Source organism: Dipodomys merriami, unplaced genomic scaffold (assembly GCF_024711535.1).
Source record: "Dipodomys merriami isolate MVZ:Mamm:240054 unplaced genomic scaffold, mDipMer1.0.p SCAF_322, whole genome shotgun sequence".
NCBI lineage: Eukaryota > Metazoa > Chordata > Mammalia > Rodentia > Heteromyidae > Dipodomys > Dipodomys merriami.
This window is the reverse complement of record NW_027204738.1, coordinates 572,754-593,538: the sequence shown is the minus strand read 5'-3', so window position 1 is coordinate 593,538 and position 20,785 is coordinate 572,754. Positions and strand designations below refer to the sequence as shown.

At 62.8% G+C, this 20,785-nt stretch overlaps 1 protein-coding gene across 4 annotated transcripts; it reads left to right on the top strand.

Annotated features, from left to right (window-relative positions):
• The first annotated feature begins 6,277 nt into the window (after positions 1–6,277).
• LOC138841545 (sodium/potassium-transporting ATPase subunit beta-1-interacting protein 4-like) lies at positions 6,278–19,870 on the top strand. 4 transcript variants are annotated; one of them, XM_070042252.1, is made up of 8 exons: positions 6,278–6,350; positions 12,256–12,393; positions 12,803–12,919; positions 14,473–14,553; positions 15,322–15,525; positions 17,446–17,506; positions 18,435–18,519; positions 19,425–19,870. In XM_070042252.1, the coding sequence occupies exons 1-8, from the start codon at positions 6,297–6,299 to the stop codon at positions 19,432–19,434; spliced, it is 750 nt and encodes a 249-aa protein (XP_069898353.1). In that variant the 5' UTR covers positions 6,278–6,296; the 3' UTR covers positions 19,435–19,870. The 4 variants fall into 4 exon arrangements, with proteins under 4 accessions (XP_069898353.1, XP_069898354.1, XP_069898355.1 ...); XM_070042254.1 differs by lacking the exon at positions 6,278–6,350 and adding an exon at positions 6,416–6,478; XM_070042255.1 differs by lacking the exon at positions 6,278–6,350 and adding an exon at positions 9,016–9,084.
• The last annotated feature ends 915 nt before the right edge of the window (positions 19,871–20,785 follow it).

The following is a 20,785-nucleotide window of genomic DNA, read 5'->3' as shown; positions in this document are numbered from 1 at the left end:
TGGGTTCGATTCCTCAGCACCACATAAGCAAAAAGCCAGAAGTGGCGCTGTGGCTCAAGTGGTAGAGCGCTAGCCTTGAGCTGAAGAGCTGAGGGACAGTGCCCAGGCCCAGAGTTCAGGTCCCACGACCGGACCCCAAAAAAAAAGAAAAAAGAAAAAAGAAAACATACATAAATACAGACAAATTGTAATGTTTCTTTGAAAACTGCTGGGCAGTCCATTAATTTCAGTGATGTGGTATCTTTGTGGTTTCTGCTGTGAGGTGCTCAGGTTGTCTCTATTAGACCTGTACAGAGTAACAGCGCAGTAAAAACGAACATCTCGAGGGGAAGAGTGTAGAGCTAGAGAGTCCAATGACTGAGTGAGCAGGGACGAAGCTGCTGAGCATTAAGCAGGAGTCCCGATGGCCAGGGAGGTTGTTGTGACCCAGTAGGTGCACCTGTTCCTGGGTGCAGGCTCCCCATCAGGCCCTGAGCCCGGGACCAGATACATTGCACAGCAACTACACATTCCTTCTGACGGGCATCCCTGCTTCCCCCGGAAAGGAGTGGCAGACTATCTAGTAATTTGGATCAAAAGGGGACTAGGGGTGTGGCTCTAGTGATAGTGAGGGCCTGGCACGGGAGAGGCTCAGAATCCAATCCCAGAACTGCGAAGAAATTAAGAACAAACGAGCAGTGGAGCCAAGACTTCCAGGCAGCGCTGCCCAGTGGAAGCGAGGTTGTGGCACTGCACTCCTGGGTTGGGCACCTGTGAAGGCCAAAACCCTGGGCGCGGGGGGGGGGGGGGCGCATTAACTCCCATTTCCTGCCTGGGGAGCAAGAAGTGTTTCTTGTTTCTATTTCTCCCTACTGCGATCCTGTAATTACAATAAACCCTTGCTGAAGCCTGAGAGGCAGAGGGAGAACCCTAGAGGTTGTATTCCAGATGCACGTAACAGCGATGGGGCCTGAGCACAGCTCTTGGGCCCGGCGAGCTCCCCCAAGGCCCCCAGCCCCCCAGCAGCCTGCGGGCTCCCCCAAGGCCCCCAGCCCCCAGCAGCCTGCGGGCTCCCCCAAGGCCCCCAGCCCCCAGCAGCCTGCGGGCTCCGAGGAAAGAGCTAGGCCTGGTGAGGGTAGCTTACTCAGCAATTTGTGCATGCACCAACACACACTGTGTACACATGCTCATACGCATGCTTGCACACACGCTTGCATGTGGCTCACAGGGTGGCTCATAGGGTTGTAACTCACCAGGGTGGCTCACCCGGGTTTTGTTTAGGTGCTTTGGCTGGCTAGCCAGGACTCCCTTCCTCCTCCACCCTCCATGTGCACCCCTCCCACAGCTCACGCCGTTGGGGAAGATGACCTTCACTGCACCCAAGAGCCCTTCTCCAGTCAAGGGCATCGGAGCAGTTGCCTTCCTGGCTGGTGTCTGCGCTCCTGTCCCCTGAGCAGGCATGGGATGGGGTGGCCTGGGCTCGTGTGTGTGTGTGTGTGTGTGTGTGTGTGTGTGTGTGTGTGATAACCAGAGGAAGAGGTGACAGAGGAAAGAGCCTGCAGGAAGGCTCATGTGCCCCGAGTCAGTCTGAGGAAGACATAGGGAGGAGATGACCACAGTTCCTATCAGGGATCGCCTATTATTTGGCCTACCTGTGAGCCCACCACACAGCAGCCTGGTGTGGAGAAGCCAGAGGACAGCTACAGGCAGGCCTGCACCCTCTCCTCAATCACCATGGAGGCTGCAGGGCCCACTCAGAGCTCGCCCAGCCACACGCTCACCCCGGGGCACTGCACCCCTTCCCCCAGAGCAGGCCCTAGCAAATGACTAACAAGAAGCTCCCTCATGGGGGTGGGCTGAGTCTGAGGAGTCATCCACAGCCCCAGCGCACCCTGCCTGTGGCCCTCCTGGGGCTGGGGGGTGGGTGGTCCCCCGGTCAGAGCCCTCCGAGATGTCCTGGCCAGCAGTTTGGAAGGCCCTGTCCCAAATGTTTTATCTGCATTCACGACAGGGTACATGTTGAGACGTGTGTCCTCAGGCAATGCCCTGCAGACAGCAGAGTGCCTCCACCCATCTCAGGCTCTGGCTGGGGCCTCTTGGTGTGGCCAAGGGATTCAGCAACATGAGGAGGGCGGGCAGCAGCTGCCCGCACCACACGGCAATCTGTTTTACAGGGAGTATTTCATTTTATTCAGCAGAATACGGCTAAAATAACAATAAAAACAGGCATGTAAACAATGGCATTTAGCAGATACCTGATTGTATGTGCTACCACTTTATATGACTGGCAGTGAGCTAGGACTAGGTTTACCACACACACACACACACACGCACACGCACACGCACACGCACACGCACAGACTGGATCATGTCTGACATCGTGATGCCCACTGTAGGACTGCCATCATGCCATGGCTATCATTGCTGGACATCTCTTTCCATGCATGGACCATGGCTTTCCTCATCACTCAGTGTCCCCACGCACTGGTGTTGGAACTGGGGCAATGTAGCATTTCTGCTGCTTAATTACAGACAGTCTCTGAGACTTCTCTGCTAGGGCTGGCTTACAAGCTAGTTGTCCAGGCCTCAGCCTCCTGAGTAGCTAAGGTTGCAGGCAGGAGTCACCAGGGTCCAGCCAGAGAATCCTTAACTGTCAGCCCCCTGGCAGTTTTTTCTCTGTGGGTGGAAAGCCCGGAAACCACCTTGTACCATCTCCCTTGACTCTCCAAGCCATAGGATGCTACCACACTGAGGGTCTACATTTGCATTTTTTTCCCTTTTGTCTCACCATGTAGCCTGAGCTGGCTTTGAACTCATGATCTTCCTGCCTCTCCCTCCCAAAGGCTGAGGTTATAGGCATTTATTACCACACCTGGAGCTTCACCTCAGGGCCTCTCGCTGGGCTTTTTTGCTCATGTCTGGTATTCTGCCACTTGAGCCATGCCTCTACTTCTGGTTTTTTGCTAGTTGTCTGGAGATAAGCAACTCTTGGAATTATCTGCCTGGACTGATTCCAAGCCACGGTTCCAAGACCTGAGCTTTCTGGGTAGCTAGGAGTCTAGGCACTGGTCACCAGTGCCTGCTGCATGCCTGCTTCTTACCACCTCTCCCGGGCCACCGCCATCCAGCCGTCTGTCTTTGTGGTGTCATGAGCAGAGTCGTTGCCCCCCCTGCTGTAACTTCATTTTCTTAGCGATGATGAGGCCAAGCAAGCACGCACTAGCTTTGCGCAACCGGTGTCCCATGGAAACTTCCACTACATGGGTGTCTGAAATGGCTTCGCTATGCCTCTGAAGAGAACTTAAGCTGCCGTATGTCCACTTGGATTAGGCTGCTGGTCTGCGGCCTTCAATCTCTGGATGGGGAACAGAAGAACAGGGTCCTGATGGAGAAGGGCCTGCCTCTCCGCCCCCCCCAGCCCCCACCCCCCGCCCAGTCCACAGACTTCCTGTCAACAGGGTGTGAGGGACCGGGGTCTGGACAGAGGACATGACAGGGACATCAGAGCGGCTTGGCCAGTTCCAGGCCCACGCATGGTCTTCGCGGAACAGGCATCTCTGGACAAGCCCACGCAGTCCTGCCGCCGGGCCCTTCCGGAACATGCAGCTGTGCTGAACCTCACTTGCACATAGAGGCTTAGCTGCTCTCAGGCCGCAGCCCACGGCCCCAGTCCAGGTCCTGGGGAAGGCCTCAGTGCCGTGCCCTGCACCTGGTGCCCTCCAAACCCATGCCTCACCCCTCCCATCAGTGTCTTAGATGGCAATCTTGTTGATAGAAATCCAACTCCACATGCTTTGCTTTCTTCTTTGATCCTTGAGTTGCTGAGATAAAAGATGAGATCCCAGGGGAATGTTGCAAGTTCAGGGGCGGGCTCTCAGGCGTGGGGGTACGTGAGCCCTGCTGCGGGGCAGGGACTCCTGGCTGCCTTACTGGCCCACACTGGGCCCCACCCCACACCTACGGCACCCAGGCTAGCGTCGGCACTCATGTTGCTTTGCAGCCTCCGCGTTGTCTGGTGTGGGCTCCACTCTGCGCATCAGGTCGCTCCCAGCACCCAGTGATTCCACACTTGTGCTGGAAGAATCTACACAGGCCCCAGGAGCCCCATGGAAGCCCAGGCCTGCTCAGCACTTGCAACTTGTGAAATCCTGGTGGCAGCAAAGGTCTGAAGATGTCACTCAATCTGGAGCTCAGTTCTCCTCACTTCGTCCTTGTCCGTGTCCTCCTCTTCCTAGTGATGTGAGCTCCCTGAGACGGCTGCCTTGTCTGAAATCTAGGATCAGATTACTTGGCCCAAGGGGTGGTAAGCAAGCACGCTGGACAAGCATGCAGCTTCTGGTCCCTGCGTGTCCAATCCACGTGCCCTGGTGCTAATACTTGCTCACTGCCACTCCCACAGAATGGCTGGTCACAATGTAACCAGGACGTACAAGAGGGGAGGGGATGAGGCTGGGCGGTAGGGACAGCGTGAGGGGGCCAAGACCTCACACAGTCCCTGGGTCCACACTTTCCGTGCTCCTTCATGACCTCAGTTGATTGAACTCCCGGTCAGTCGCAGCCCAAAAGCCCCCGTGGAAGCCCCCTGCTCTGGACGGAGAGGCAGCTTCCCAGACGGGCACCAAGGCCCTGGGGCTGGCAGTCCCCGGACCATGATGTATCTACGGAAGACCCCACTCTGTTCATGTCTGTCCTCCTGTCCACTGGAGGACCCTCGCCTCACAGGGTGGGCCCTGCAGAGTCCTGGCAGGACCTTCCCGGGGTGTTACCGGGCACGAGAGTCTGAGGGTGCCTCCTATCTGGAGGAGACCTGGAGAGCCCAGACTTGAGCTGCCAGAGGCTCAGATGGGCCCCACCACATCTCAGATGCCAGCCCGGTCCTGTGGCGGCCAGGGACACAGAGACAGGGAAGCACCGGTACCTCTGACTGACAGTGGTGCCGTGGAGGCCGGGCCTGCCCGGGGTGGCAGGTGTGAAAACGCACCTGAGGGGCGCACACTGCATAGTGGAGGCCACTGCAGCCACGCCGGCCCCGGCTGTGCCGCTCAGCCGTGGACATGACCTTTTTTTTTGTTTTGTGATGTTGAACTCACCCTGTACAAGCACAGGGTTGACCTGGGAGACACTGTCGTGTGTGTGTGTGTGTGTGTGTGTGTGTGTGTGTGTGTGTGGTTGTCACACTGAGAGAGCACGCTGTGGCCGCGGCATGCCCCCTAACATCCACCCTGCCTGGCACAGGCCCTCCCAGGTGGCCAGGCCCCCATGCCCACTGATGGTGCTGCAAAGAGCCCCTCAGCCCTGTGCTGGTCACGGAACGACTCCCCATGGACAGGAAGGCCTCAGGATCCACAAATGCCACCGGTGGCCCCATCTCTGCCCAGGCCCGGCCCAGCCAGCCTGGCCCAGCCCTACTGAGGGGACAGGCTCTCCACACCCACCAGAATGCTGGCTCTCCTGGCAGCCGGGGAGGGAGGGCCTCCTGGCTGGGTGGAATGACTCCTCTCCAGAATCTCTGGAATCCGCGCCCTGCACCAGCCTGGAGGAGCTGTCTGGAGCATCTTCCCTGCTGACTGCTCCCCACCTCTCACCCTGCTGCCCGCCAGCTGTTGGCCACCAGCCCAAATCCTTGGGAACTCGCTGTGGCCGCGGGGCAAGAGGGTGCGTCCACTCCAGGTCAGAGAGAGGTTGGTGAGAGGGGTGCAGGTTAGGGCTGACGCACCGTGCCGCCGCCGCCCCTTTAAGACGGGTCTTGTCATTCCCCCCCACCCACGAGGGTCGCGGGGAGGGAGGTGGGGAGGACGTGGCTCAGCTGTTACCCCGAGGGGAGGCCGGGCAGGAACGCGGGCGGGGTCAGCGCTGCGGGACCCGCGGGAAGGCGGGGCCAGGCCGGAGGCGGGGTCTGCCCGGTTCAGCGGGGTCCCCGGCCGGGACTGGGGGCGGGGACGATTCGGGGAGGGGTGGGGGGACGGGGAAGGACGGGCAGAGCGCGACCCGGGGGCGGGGCCGGGGGGGCCTGGGCGGGGGGCGGGGCGATTGTGAGCGGGGCTGAGGGTCTTGGCCGGTGGGTGAGGCCGGGGACCTGGGCCGGGGGCGGGGCGGGGCAGCCCCGGGGCGGGGTGAGGGTCGGTGGGGGGGGGGTGAGGCCGGGGCTCTGGGCCGAGGGCGGGGCGGGGCGGGGTGAGGGTCGGTGGGGGGGGTGAGGCCGGGGCTCTGGGCCGGGGGCGGGGCGGGGCGGGGGACGGGACCGACCGGGGGCGGGGGGCGGGGCCCAGCCCCGGCCCACTCAGGCGGCGGAGGCGCGGGCGCGCGGCGCAGGCACCATGGGCTGCTGCTCGGGCCGCTGCACGCTCCTCGCGCTCTGCGTCCTGCAGCTGGTGAGTGCGGCCGCTCCGCCCGCCCGCCGGGGCGCGCCACCCGCGGACACCACGCGGGACGACGGCCGGCCCGCGCCCCGCGTCTGCTCCCCGGCCGCCCGCGGGGGGCGTCGGGGGAGGCCGCGCAGGTGCGGGGCGCGACCCGAGCGGAGCCTCCGGGCAGCCCCCTCGGCGGGCCGCGCTGTCAGCCCGGGGCGGGACGAGGGCCGCGTGCGGCCCGACGGGCGCGGGGCAGCGGAGGCGCCGCGAGGCTCCGTGCGCGAGACCGGCCCGAGGTGGAGGGCGCTCCCGAGGGGGAGCCGCCGCGCGCCCCGCCGCCCCGCCGCCCCGCCGCCCCGGCCCCGCCGCCCCGCCGCCCCGCCGCCCCGCCGCCCCGCCGCCCCGCCGCCCCGCCGCCCCGGCCCCGCCGCCCCGCCGCCCCGCCGCCCCGCCGCCCCGCCGCCCCGCCGTCTGTGAGCCCGGGGAGGCGCGGCACGCCCGCGTGCGGAGCCTCGCGGAGATGCTGATGGAGGGCCTGGGTCTGGGGTCCTGTCCCCGGGCCGCTGCGCGTGGGCCCCGTCTGGACGCCGTGCCTCGGCCGCCCGGAGGGAAGAGCTGCGGAGCGGTGTGGTTGGCGGGGCGCGGGGAGGAGCGCGGGCCGGGCTCGCCAGCCTCGGAGCCGTTTTCGGTCTGGGAAGGCTCGGGCTGGGCCCAGCTGTCCCCCAGGGCTGGCGTCCCGCCTCGCCAGGGTAGATGGGCGCTGACTCTGGGTTCAGTGTGTGGAATTTGGCGAGGACGCATCTGGGGTCGACAAGTGTCTGGGATGAGGCAGGAGAAACGGGGCTCGGTCCCGTGGGGGTTTTATGGCCGACTGTTGGGATCTGTGGCAGGACCTGGGAAATTGGGTCCCAGCTGAGAAGGAAAGAGGCCTCTTGGCTGAAGGGCAGCCGGGCTTCCCTGGACGGATTCTGCCAGGCTAGTGTCTCATCCAGGCCAGCTTCAGGGACCAGGCAGACCTTGTCCCTGGCTGCGTCTATTAGGGCCGCAGCCGGAATGCAGCGGGGAGTTGTCAAAGGCCTTTTGTCCTGGCCCGGGGGCCGTTGGGGACTGTCCACCCTCCTCTGCTCTGGGAGGAACACTACTTTGGTCTCTGCTGGGGGAGAGGCCCGGCCTCCCCCCACCCCCCCCCCACCTTGTTCGGACAAGCGTGAGAGTTTTGTTACCAAGTTACAAGGACAAAAAGCCCAAGCAGCCTTGGAGAACAGTGTGAACTCCGCAGGCACTGAGCCAGCTGATGCTAGACCCGTTCACAGCCCGCCTTCTGCTCTCAGGCAGAGACAGAGGAGCCCCGGGCTGCAAAGGGTTTAGGGTGGGGTTCTGTAGGGCCACTAGAGCCTCATGATCGTGGATGGCCACGGGACCACCAAGAGTCTCTGGCGGCCCTGGCTCAGGGATGACCCTGCCCCCCCTCCCGCCACCCCCATCTCCAAGGCGGGTCTGCCCCTCCACCTGGGCCTCCTAGACTCCAGGGAGACCCTGTGAGCGGAGTGCTGCCTCATTAACCCTCTCCTGCCATCCTCTCCGTCGGTCTCAGGGAGGGCAGACATCCCTACCCAGTGCTTAGTGTCCTCCAGGCAGGAAGGTGAGGCCTGGGTTTGGATATTGAATTCGTTCTGGGTGTAGACACAACTTGTCAGCCATGTGTGTGCCCCTCTGGTGGGGCCCCCGCCTCCCACCCCAGATCTTTGCTCTCCCCACACCTTGCACGTGTGCCCGCAGAACCCATGGAGCCTGCGCCTGCCCGTGCCTAAGTGTGGAATTACCGGCTCTGATCCTGGGGTCCCAGGTGCGCAGGAGCCTGGCGTGCAGCCTCAGTCCTTCCTGCCCTCACTGCCCAGGGCCAGGGCTCTTGGCAAGACAGGGAAATGCCAAACTTCCTAAGTGAGAACCGTCTGCCTGCGTGCTTCCTCGGGGCACTGGGGAGATGTCCTGGAGAGTGACGCTGATGCGTGGCTCCTTCCAGGCCGTGGACTCTGCCCTGGGTCACCGCCCCTCCCTGGCCGGTGTGCGCTGCCTGGCACACAGGTCCCCGGCTCTGGATGGAGTGTGGGGGACGGAAGGCCCCTCTGCCTGGGTGGGCCCAGAGTGAGGCCTGCCATCGCTGGAGACCAGGACTCCCCAGGACTGGGGAGGAGGCCAGTGGACAAGGCCCCTCACCTGAGTGAGGGGCTGGGACAGAGCCCCCAGGTGCTGGGCGTTGTATGAAGGGCAGCGCCGCGGCTCCCAGAGGGGGCTGTGTGTGTAGGCTCCAGCCCTTCCACAGCAGTCCTGGCACTTCCAGACACCCTCAGCCCCACCCCGTGAGCTCACTGAGCCCTGGTGAGCTGGCCTTCCAGGCCTGGGGGCACCGTGGAGCAGAGCCGGAGGAGGGGCCAGTTCTGGACTTCAGCAGATCACAGAAAATCTTTCCCTTAAAAAAAAAGTTAGAAAAACACCCATGGACAAGTCTGGGAACAGCAGGGTCAGAAGCCCCTCAGGCCCCGGTTGCCTGGCGGCCTGTCCCGCCCTGCGTGGGTGCAGGCATGCCCCCCCACTCCTGCGGGTGTTTATGCAGACACAGGGCCCATGTGCAGCCCAGGCAGGTGCCCCTCACTCTTCTGAAGCCACAGGAAAAGCAGCCCCGGGTCCTCCTCAGGCCGTCCTGCCCGGGCTGTCCCAGGGACTGTTTCTGTGGCCAGCATGGAGGCCCGGGCAGGTGAGCTCCCCCTGGCACTTGTGGCTGTGAGCCTCAGATCTGGTTGGACAGGGGTGGTGTGAACGTGCCTGTCCAGCACCTGTCCACGTCTGCCTGGCCGGCAGGGACAGGCCCTCCGTGGTCTGCCTGTGGGGGTGGGGCCAGGTCAGGACTGTGGTCCACGCTGTCAGGGTTACGGCAGAGGCGGGACAAAGAGCAGGCTTCTTCAGCAACACAAGGAAGAGATGCTGTGAGGTCCAGCGAGGACAGACCTGCGGGCTCCGGGGCCCCAGCCACGGCTTGTTCTCCATCAGCTCTTGCTGGGGTGCGAATGCCACAGCGGCCGCGTCACCTGGGACTCACCTGCGCCGGGGCCTCATTCCCCTTCATGCACTGCCGCCACAGTGACATTTTTCTGAATCATTTGAAAAGTTGGCCTTCTTTCCCATGAACACCCGGGAAGCGTCCAGTGTGGGTCTGACCGCAGCCTGGGAAGCGCTCCTGTGTAGATCTGTCCCGCAGCCTGGGAAGCGCTCCTGTGTAGATCTGTCCCACAGCCTGGGAAGCGCTCCTGTCTGTGTAGATCTGTCCCGCAGTCTGGGAAGCGCTCCTGTCTGTGTAGATCTGTCCCGCAGCCTGGGAAGCGCTCCTGTGTAGATCTGTCCCGCAGCCTGGGAAGCTCTTCTGTGTAGATCTGTCCCGCAGCCTGGGAAGCGCTCCTGTGTAGATCTGTCCCACAGCCTGGGAAGCGCTCCTGTCTGTGTAGATCTGTCCTGCAGTCTGGGAAGCGCTCCTGTGTAGATCTATCCCACAGCCTGGGAAGCGCTCCTGTCTGTGTAGATCTATCCCACAGCCTGGGAAGCGCTCCTGTCTGTGTAGATCTGTCCTGCAGCCTGGGAAGCGCTCCTGTCTGTGTAGATCTGTCCCGCAGTCTGGGAAGCGCTCCTGTGCAGATCTGTCCCACAGTCTGGGAAGCGCTTCTGTGTAGATCTGTCCCACAGTCTGGGAAGCGCTCCTGTGTAGATCTGTCCTGCAGTCTGGGAAGCGCTCCTGTGTAGATCTGTTCCACAGCCTGGGAAGCGCTCCTGTCTGTGTAGATCTGTCCCGCAGCCTGGGAAGCGCTCCTGTGTAGATCTGTCCCGCAGTCTGGGAAGCGCTCCTGCGTAGATCTGTCCCGCAGCCTGGGAAGCGCTCCTGTCTGTGTAGATCTGTCCTGCAGACTGGGAAGCGCTCCTGTCTGTGTAGATCTGTCCTGCAGCCTGGGAAGCGCTCCTGTGTAGATCTGTCCTGCAGACTGGGAAGCGCTCCTGTCTGTGTAGATCTGTCCCGCAGTCTGGGAAGCGCTCCTGTCTGTGCAGATCTGTCCTGCAGCCTGGGAAGCGCTCCTGTGTAGATCTGTCCTGCAGTCTGGGAAGCGCTCCTGTGTAGATCTGTCCCACAGCCTGGGAAGCGCTCCTGTCTGTGTAGATCTGTCCCGCAGCCTGGGAAGCGCTCCTGTCTGTGTAGATCTGTCCCGCAGCCTGGGAAGTGCTCCTTGGGTCAGGCCTCACTCTAGGCATCTGTGAGGAGGGGGCTGAGCTCGAGCTGCGGCCTGGAGCAGTCAGCAGCTTCAGTGGACAGCATCATAGCCTGGCAGCTGGTGCACAGTGGGGAGCCGGTACCCCGTGAACCTCTTGCATCCCTCTCTCTCCTTGTTGTGTTCAGTCAGCTTGGCAGGAACAGGAGGCTGGGCCAAGCAGCCCCTGACTAGCTGACCAGCTGACTCTGGGTCCTGAGAATGGCCTTGTAAGGAGTTGCTCAGCCACTACAATTCAGGGGTTCCCCTTGTGCTCAGGGACATCTCTCCCAGGAGACCAGGGCGTGTCTATAGTGATAGGAACCTGGTGCATAGAGACGCTCTAGGTGCAGACAGCTGCAAGATGCAGAATAGCCCCTGTGTGGGGCCAGCAAGTGGGTGTGGACCTTAGTGCTGTGGGGGTAACAGGTATGGGCGCTGGGTGGTGGGGGGGGACTCAGTGGGGGGTGGGGCGGTGCGTAGGGGTGTTCTGAGGTGGGTAAGGGCATCAGGGAAGACTGATGCCACTGGACAGTTCCTGGTGCTGGTGGCCCCTCTGCTCCTCCTCCCACCGGCAGGCCTCTCCATGGCTGCCTCCCAAAAGGGAAGGGTGGGGTGGGCCTCTCCTGAGATAGGGCAGCCCGGAGGGAATGCCCACCGCAGCTGTTCCTGGGGACCTGCGGAGGCTCCAGGACGAGGCCCCGAGCGGCGAGGAGGGGCCAGGCGGAGGAAGGACGAGGCCCTGGTTAGGGGTCAGTGCTGGTGGCCAGCTGGCCCAGGGTGGGACGGAGCCGCAGAGCCCGCCCCGCCCTGTGGGGGTGGGAGGCTGCCCTTCACCCAGCTGCCCCCTAGGACATCTAGTGTGGGATGCCCTCCCCGCACGGATGCTGGACGCCCAGTGGCATCTGGGGCACTCAGCCCTGGCTCAGCCCCAGGTGGCTTCCCGCTCAGCGCGCGGTCCTACACCTGCACGTGGGCTGAAGGAGGGGTGCGGGGTGCGTGGTGTGTGGAGCCCTGCAAAGAGGGGTGTGGGTGGGTGGTGTGTGGGTGGCTGGGTGAGGGGTGAATGAGGGGTGTGGGTGGGTGGTGTGTGGGTGAGGGGTGAACGCTCTTTTCAGCTGGCTTCCTCCAAGAAACGGGGTTCCCCAAGAATGGTTGCATGTCATCCCTTCCTTCCTATTGGTCACTCTCTGCTGGCCTGAAGGGCCAGGGTCCAGAGCTGTCCCAGAGTGAAGAGAGGCCAGCCGTGCCAGGACAAGAGCTGTCTTAGCCCCTGCTATCCCCAGAGCTCCACCGAGCTGGCAAACGGGAGCTGTTCATTCCCCCAGGACTCAGTGAGGCTCCGGCCGCTGCTGGCCAGCGCCCCGTACAAGCCCTACAGGGCCTGAGTGGCTTGTGGAGTCCGTGCTTCCTCTTTGTTGGGCCCCCTCACTGGGTACTCCCATTCTTCAGATGGGGAGTGGAGGGCGAGAGAGAGGGGGGAGGGCGTTCAAGGGAGGAAATCCTCAGTGGCGATGGTGGGCCAGGTAGACTTGAAGGGTCTTGTCTGAAGAATTCCAGCACCAGCCTGAGCATAAGGACCACGTCAGAATCGGTGGCCCATCTAACGTAGCTCTCTCGTGCATGACTCCTTCTAGGTTACTGCCCTGGAGAGGCAAGTGTTTGACTTCCTGGGCTACCAGTGGGCGCCCATCCTGGCGAACTTTGTCCACATCGTCATGGTCATCTTGGGGCTCTTCGGCACCATCCAGTACCGGCCACGCTACATAGTGGCGGTGAGTCCCCGGTGCTGCTGGCTTGCAGGGCTGGCCAAGGGGAGGGCAGCGCTGGCTCCTGCTGTCCAAGAGGCCACTGGGCACACTGCAAGGGCCAGCCACACCCTGTGCTCAGACTTTTCCCTGCCTGGACCTCTAGAATTCCAACTTTGTAGCCTTTTCTTTTCTCGTGCGTGTGTGTGTGTGTGTGTGTGTGTGTGTGTGTGTGTGTATTGGTCATGGGGTTTGAACTCTGGGCCTGGGCACTGACCCTCAGCTCTTCAGCTCAAGGCTAGCTTTCTACCACCACAGCGCCACTTCTGGCGTTTCTGCTGATGTGGTGCTGAGGGCCTCATGCATGCAAGGCGAGCCCTCTACCCCTGAGCCACCTTCCCAGCCCTTTTTTTCCCTTCTTAATTGTTTTATAAAGGTGGCATACGGAGTGGTTACAGTTTCACGTCGCTTTTTCAGCGACTGCTTCCAGGAGGAGCCGTGTGCATCCAGTGCCCAGGCCCTTAGCATATTCACTGCTTCAGAAGCTGGACAGGTGAGGGTGTGGCCTGTGCTCACAGATGGGGCGCCCGGCACCTGCCCAGTGTTCCGTGATGATTGGGTCCCAGCCCATGCTGTGCGCTGACTTACGCACAGCTGTGCCGGGTCTGAGTCCTTTTTGCAGCGGATCAGGTGTTCCCTGTGTGAGCGCTGTAGGCCACAGTCTCTGCTGAGGCTAGCCACAGCAACCTGGTCCTTCCCTCCCTCCTTCCTCCCCCACTCCCCGCCCAGCCTCCTTCTGCAGCAGGATCTCACTGTGTATCCCAGGCTAGCCAGGACTGGGACGGCCCTGTTCCCCCCCCCCCCCCCCAACCTCCTTCTGCAGCAGGATCTCACTGTGAATCCCAGGCTAGCCAGGACTGGGACGGCCCTGTCCCCCCCCCCCCCCCCCCCCGCCAGCCTCCTTCTGCAGCAGGATCTCACTGTGTATCCCAGGCTAGCCAGGACTGGGACGGCCCTGTACCCCCCCCCCCGTTGGGTCTTTGTCCATCCCACAAAAGACGGACGGGGTCCGAGGAAAGGTAAGTGCGGCGCTCGACTGTTCCCTAGCCTCCCTCAGCCCAGGAGACAATCAGACACAGCAGGGAGCCAAACCCAGCAGGTAGAAAACTCCTTTATTAACAGAGAGCAGCCCCTTTTAAAGACAAAAAGGGTGGGTGGTATGGTAAGGGAGGAAGAGGAACCAATCACTGTCAAGGTCACACCCTATCATTCACCTGAGCCCTCACGGGCTGGTTAGGTACTGATCAGAAGATCAATTGGGGTCTGCCCACTCTACTCTCTCCCAGAGCCATCTTGGCTGGCCATGTGCTCTATAGTAAATTAGGCTCTGCCCACTCAACTCCCTCCCAGCGCCATCTTTGCTGCCTATGTGCTCCATATCCCGCCAGCCTCCTTCTGCAGCAGGATCTCACTGTGAATCCCAGGCTAGCCAGGACTGGGACGGCCCTGTCCCCCCTCCCCCCCCCCCCACCAGCCTCCTTCTGCAGCAGGATCTCACTGTGAATCCCAGGCTATCCAGGACTGGGACGGCCCTGTCCCCCCTCCCCCCCCCCCCCCAGCCTCCTTCTGCAGCAGGATCTCACTGTGAATCCCAGGCTAGCCAGGACTGGGACGGCCCTGTCCCCCCTCCCCCCCCCAGCCTCCTTCTGCAGCAGGATCTCACTGTGAATCCCAGGCTAGCCAGGACTGGGACGGCCCTGTCCCTGCCTTCCTGTGCTCCCTAGTGCACCGTGGCCGGGGGGGGGGGGGGCCCAGGTGGGGCCCAGGTGGGGTGGAGTCCTACGCTCAGTGGCAGTGTGGAAAGCCTGCCAGGGACTCTATTGCCTGTTCAGAGTGTGCTTTTCCAAGCCAAGCACCATGGGGCCGTCAGGCCGGGGGTGCTCATGGGCCCTTCTGCAGGGGACCGCCCCCCCCTGCAGGGGCCCATCCCCCCCCTCTGCAGGGGCCCATCCCCCCCTCTGCAGGGGCCCATCCCCCCCTCTGCAGGGGCCCGCGCCCCCACACTACGAGGCTCAACCTGTGCCCCCACCTGTCTCCTCTCCCTAGTACATTGTGTGGGCAGCTGTCTGGATCACCTGGAACGTCTTCATCATCTGCTTCTACCTGGAAGTGGGGGGCCTGTCGAAGGTGAGTGAGGATGGGAACGGTACCCCCTTGGGGCTGCTGCCAGTGTGGGACTGCCCGCTGGCTGTGCATCTCCCCACGGGCAGGGGCTTGCTCAGCTCACAGCCTGGTTCTCGGCACCAGGACTGTCTTGGCTGGCACGGGTGCTGCGGCGAGCGGCTGGGGAGGCACTGTGGGAATCTGCAGGAGGGCTTTCTGTGAGAAAGGGGGACTGGAACTTGGGTGGCGTCTGGGAGGAGGTGGGGCTGAGGGCAGGGCCGAGGCCAGCCTGGCAGAGGTGTGTGGGTGGGCGGGGCCGAGGGGGCTGGGCAGAGCCGGGTGCAGGCCGAGCAGACCTCACCCTGCCCTGGCCAGCCGCAGGGCCTGCCGGAGCAGACAGCAGACCCTGGCAGCCTTGCTCCCCTGCAGCGGAGGTGCCAGCCGGGCGAACCCGGGCTGTGCCTGGCTCCCTGCCTGGGGCGCAAGGCTGGAGGGGGAGCTGGATCGTGACTGCTCTGAGGGGGCCCACACACCTGGGGCGCAGTCAGAGAGACTGACAGGAGGCCAAATGCTTGAAGGAGGGGCGAGGGAGGGTCTGAGCCCCAGAGAGCAAGTCCTAGGGCCTTCCTGGAAGAGGGGTGCGAGGGCCGGGCGCTTCCCACAGAGGAGCAGCTCTGTCGCTGCAGCCTCCGCGGACGGGCTGGGCCACGAGGGGCTCCTCTGTGCCAGGCCGGGGGGTGGGTGACGCTGCCTCTCGGTGCTAACCTGTCCCCCCCCCACCCCCCTCCTCAGGACAGTGAGCTCCTCACCTTCAACTTGTCCCGGCAGCGCTCCTGGTGGCGCGAACACGGGCTAGGCTGTGTGCGTGCACGTGAGGAGAAGGCTGCGGCGGGCCTCGGGGTCCAGCCTGACCAGGCCCTGGTGTCGGGAGGTCTCTGCGCCCTGGAGCACAGCTATGTGGAGGCTCTGCACAGCGGTCTGCAGATCCTGGGGGCTGTGAGTATGGGGTCAGAGCCAGCAGACAGGGGGAGGCTTGGGGAGGGTGTGGGGTTGGGACTCCTCCAGGCTCCGGTCCTTCCTTGCGCGCAGAAGGACCAGCTTTCCTCTGTGTTGGACATTGGCCTCCTTGTCATCCCAAGAGGCCAAGGGACCGCCAGTGGGCTCCAAGAAGCACCCCCCCCAGTGGGCTCGGAACCAGCCACAGCCACAGCCTCTGATGCTGTGGTGCTCAACAGGGCTGGGTGGAGCCCGGCCGGTTGAGGCTGCTCCGTGGGTCTGGATGGCTCCTTGTTTACTCTTCATGAGATTCAGGCCTCTGCCTCCCAGAGTCTCAGGGAGGTGGCACAAGTTCTCATCTCCCCAGGAAGAGCAGATGGTAGGAGAAGAGGCTGATGAGCAGGTACTGAGCACAGGACTTCCACGCGCGGGGGCCCCTCTGTAGGCTGGTCACATCCCGCAGGCACAGGCCGGGATGGAATTAGGACACCCCCAGCTCCGTTGAACTTTATCTTAATACCCTGCAGAGCCTATGTTCCCAAATAAGAGGCGTGCTCAAGCACGAGGTGAGGACGTGGGCACGCACATTCTTGCTGCCTCCCTGGCCTCCAGCCCCGGAGGACTGAAGCACAAGCCACTGCCCAGGCCGCTCAAGCCCCTTTCCAGTGCTTTGTTCTGCTTGTCGGGTGAGGGCAAAGACTGCCCAGATGCCGGCCTCTGGCTCTGCTGCCCGTAGAAAGGAGGAGCGTGCACTCCCCAGGCAGACAGCATCCTGCTTCCGACCTGTGCTTGTCCTGGCTGCTGCCCCTGACCTGTGCAGATCACAGAAGCTGCCGACCGAGCTTCCAGAACCCTAGCCTGGACCCACTGAGCTGCTGCCGCTCATCCACATCTGACCTGGCCGGGGGCTCTCTGGCCCTGGACTGAGGAGCCACAGTTTGAGAGGACAGAACTGGACTACCTTAGTCCCTCAGGCACTCCGGGGGCAGTGGACAGCAGCAGGCGGGCGGCGCCAGAGCCGTGGCCATGTCCCCTTCCCACTGTGTCTCCTTAGGGAGCCACCGGCCTCTCAGGGCTCGGGCTGCCATTCCTGTCCAATATGGGTCCTTTTGGCATAGACTTGATGGGGCAGGAGGCAGAGGGGGACGCAAGGATCAGGAAGGTGCTGAGTCGGCCTTCAGCAGCCTCCGCCGGGTCACGGGTCCGGCAGCCTCGGGGCTCTCGCTGGAGGAGCCCGCAGGTCTGCAGGCTCCCTGGCCTGCTCGGTGTGCGCTCAGCACCAGCGCCGGGCTGCCTGGCCGGTGTCGGATCTCATGTGTGTATCCTGACTTGGTTGGGGCTCAGAAGAGCAGAGATGGCATCCTCGGGCCAGAACACTCCCTGTTAGGGGAGGGGCTGTACGCAGAGTCACGGTCTCCTGGGGCTCACAACAGCACCAGGCCTGAAGGGGAGCAGGAAAGGGGGCACACGGCCGGCTTCTGCTCCACCCTCTGGGCAGAGACGGTGTCTATGTGCGCCGCCGGCCGGTGGGCCAGGAGCAGGTGCAGCTCCTACACAGGCTGTGTGCCAGGGCTGGTGGGACAGCTCAGCTCGTAGCCCCGGGGGACCTGGCTTCTGTAGGCAGGCACTGCACAGGCCACCTCACGCGCTTCCTGCGTGCAGGAAGGGAGCCTCGCCGCGGCTCTGCTCAAGAGTCTGGCCAGTGTGACCATCAAGTGCCCACGTGTTCCTGCTGACCTGGGCGGGGATCCCTTCCGGAGCTTGGGGTCTCAGGAGGCAACGTAGATCAGTGCTCCTGTTACAGAGGGGAGACCGAGGCCTGGAGAGGCGGGGTCGCCTGGGGCCATCCTCGGGCTCCCTTCCCTGGCACTGCAGCACGCTCACCCGCAGCCCTCACCCCTGCTCCACCGTGTCTTCCAGCTCCTGGGCTTCATCTACGGCTGCTATGTGGTCAGTGTGTTTACAGAGGAAGAAGACAGCTGTGAGTCGCTTCCCCCGCAGCCTGTCGGTGACACATCCGGGTCCCCTGGGCTGTGGTGACAGCTCCGAGTCCTGTCCCCGTCTGGGGCGGGGCCTGAGTTCCTCACTGCTGTTCCAATGCCTCACCCCTGCCTCAGGTCCAGAGGCTCGAGAAGAGCTGAAGTCTAGGGTGCAACCATCTCCCTCCCAGACCTAAGGGCTTCTGTCTGATGGAGCCAGGCCCCCCAGACCCCACAACTGCCCTGGGAGGAAGGACCGAGCCCAGGCGCCTACTGGTCAGAGGCGCCCCTCAGGCCTCAGTACTGGGCAGCCCCACGGGGCCCTCTCCTTCCCATCCCCTGAGACCTTTACAACCCGACGTGGCAAGACTCTGGAGATCCCGGAGTGGTCTCACCAGAGGGAGATGGCCCTCCGCTCCTGTGGATAGGACCTTCCCCAGCGTCAGAGCCAATTTGTCCCTGGGAGTTGGGTCACACTACCCTAAGCTAGGGCTTGATTCCCGGGGCCAGCGGCGTTCCTGCAGCTGTGCTCTGGGTCCTAGGAGCCATCAGACAGCTGCAGAGGAGGGAGCCACGGGAGCCCTGCTTGCCCACTGCCCTGAGCCCGCCAGGACTGGTGCTCTGCCCACAAAGCCAGCCATCACCCCTGAGGCAGCGGCCTCAAGGGTGAACGCGGGGTGTTGGGGAGGTCATGGGGTGAGCCATGGAGTCTGGCCTGGTATACGGTCCTGCCAGCCCTGTCTGGGGCCAGGCCATCTTCTCTGCCTGCCACCTGCCCACCCGGGCCTTCTGGCCGGCCGCCCGGCACTGCGCCTCCCCCGGGCCCTCTGGTCCCCTCGGTGGCACAGACGGGAAGGTGTCCTTGGCTTGTTTTCCATGCTATCATCTTTTCCATCATTTGGGTTTTGTTTGGGTCTTGATTTCTTTCAGTTGATTTCATTGGTGGATTTGACCCTTTCCCTCTGTACCATGTCAATGAAAAGCCGTCCGGCCTCTTGTCCAAGCAGGCGCGATTGTAAGTATGGCCCACCGAGCCTGCTCACAGCTGACCTGGCCGGTCAGGTGGTGCTCACAGCACAGGGCCCCCCCCTTCCAGGGCACCGGCAGGCACCGGTCCGCCCACCCAGCCGTCCGTCACTCACCCCCGGGTTACAGTACAGCACCTGGAGGGCTCCGCTCCGCTTCCTGCCTGGGAACCAGCAGTGCTGGGCCTGTGGGAGTCAGGCCCTGAGGCGCGGGGGGGGGGGGGAGGGGGAGGGCTCCCGTAGCCACTTCCAGATGTGGGGCGTCGCTTTCCTCTTTGGGGAGTTCAGACTTCTTTTCCTCACTGAAAAGGCTGTCCACAGCCCTCAGGCTGGGCAGAGTCCCTGGCTCCGAGCCCCCAGCATGCCACTGTGCAGTCGGATTCGCCCTGAGGTGCAAAGGGAAGCTGGGCTCCCTTGGTGAAGCCACCTGTTCCCACTGTCCCGGGCCACGGCTGGCTCTCGGCTGCCCTCTTGAGTCTGAAAGCCGAGGCCCAGGGACATCGGAGGGGGAGGAGTCCAGCTCCCAGGAGAGATGAGGAAAGCAGGTGGGGCTGGGCCGCACACAGGGCCCCCCCTCCCCCCCCCCCCCCCCCCCGCCAGGAAGTCACCAGGCCTGATGACTGAGGCACATGCAACCCATGCCGCGTGGTGTCTGGTCTCATGACCCTGGGACAGACCTGCGGGGCCCTGGGTAGGCAAAAAGACCCAAGCCCTGTTTCCCAGCCCCAAGCCCAACCTCTACCAAGAGGGCTGTGGCCAGAGCCTTTCCTGCCCTGGGCACGGCCCCTGGCCGCCCACACATCTGTTCGTGGGTTTTGTGGCACTAGCATTTCAAGCCCTCGAGGCAGCCAGGTCCTTCCCCTGCCCCCTTCTCTGACCGCCCCCTTCCCTGCAGGCCCGCATAAGTGAAGAGGCCCTGAACCCGTTCCTGAGACCTGACCTCGGCCTGAGACTGAGGCGGGGGCCGGCCACTGCAGACAGGCTCCTGCCCACCTGTGCCTGCCACGCTCACCAGGACGCTGGCCTGGTGCCCGTGTAGGGCTGCGTGACTGTGAAAGAGTGTGTGATTTCTGTTTTCTAAAAAAAAAAAGAAAAAGAAAAATGAAAACAAGAACATGGCAGCCCCAGTTCCGTGCTGGAGCTCCATCCCCATCTTTCTGAGGAGTCCTTCTCCACTGCCCTGCCCCGGGCAGCTGCACTGCAGCCTGAGCCCCTGCTGCCGGGGTGTGAAGAGCTCCCAAGGGGCACGGGGAAGGGAAGACGGAATCCCACCAGCAAGCCCGGGTACGCCACTGTGGCCCCTTGAGCTGTAAGCTTCACCGCTCTGAATAAACACCTCTTGCTGCCTTACCTACGGCTCTTCTCAGATGAAGCCCACCTCCCAGCCCCCCAGAACTGAGGCTACTCGTCCCTGCTAGGGCCGGGCACAGGGAATGCTGGGGCCATGAGCAGGACAAGCTTTCTTCTTGGCACTTTGGGCAGAGTCCTGAAGAATCTTCAAGTATCTATGATTAGGTAGACAAAAAGGACCCTGCTCTCCAACTCGCCCTTCTCCAGGACACAGGGGCTTAGAGGGTAATTAGAAATAGGGTCTCTTCAAGGATATGCATGAGACTAGTCCTTGCTGAACATCCACAGAATCTTGAAGAGACAGGACAAGATGGGCTGAGCTCCACCCGGGGTGGGGGTGTCCCTCTATTTTATTTATCTTCAGAAAGTATCTGAAAACTACAGCAAAGCCACTCTCTACACCACGTGGGGGTGGTCCTCCACCCCAGGCTTCAGTCCAGGAATTGAAGCTGGTGAGCAGTAGGCACTGGTCTCTCAGCATCCTTTGCAGACCCACCGAGAGCTGGGGAAAGGTAGAGGCAGGCCTGGTACCTGCTTGGGGGCACAGTGCCTGCAAGATGCAAAGCTAGTGTCGGTACACCGCTCCTCTCGTCAGCCAAGCCCGGGGCCTCAGCACCCAGGGAGGCCCTGACTGGCCACTTTGGCAGGTCCTGGGAGCACACTGGCCTTCGAGAGCCCCGAGCAGGCAATGGTTCCTAGTCAGTATGGGCATCACCCACATCGCTGAGCTTGGGGTCCCTACAAAGCCCCGGGTACACGTCTAGGCCCCAGCCCTGCCTGCTTCACTACTCTATAGTAATAGAGCCCTCCCTGCGTCATAACTCTATAACCAACGTCACTGGGCCTGGCGGAATTCCTGGACATGACTTGACAGGGCAGGAAGTGCGGGCCCAGGCTCCCTGCGGC

Coding starts and splice junctions, on each gene's coding strand:
- LOC138841545 (XM_070042252.1), top strand. CDS start 6,297: ATGGGCTGCTGCTCGGGCCGCTGCACGCTCCTCGCGCTCTGCGTCCTG. Junction 6,351..12,255: donor CGCTCTGCGTCCTGCAGCTG/GTGAGTGCGGCC, acceptor GACTCCTTCTAG/GTTACTGCCCTGGAGAGGCA. Junction 12,920..14,472: donor CTGCTTCAGAAGCTGGACAG/GTGAGGGTGTGG, acceptor TCCTCTCCCTAG/TACATTGTGTGGGCAGCTGT.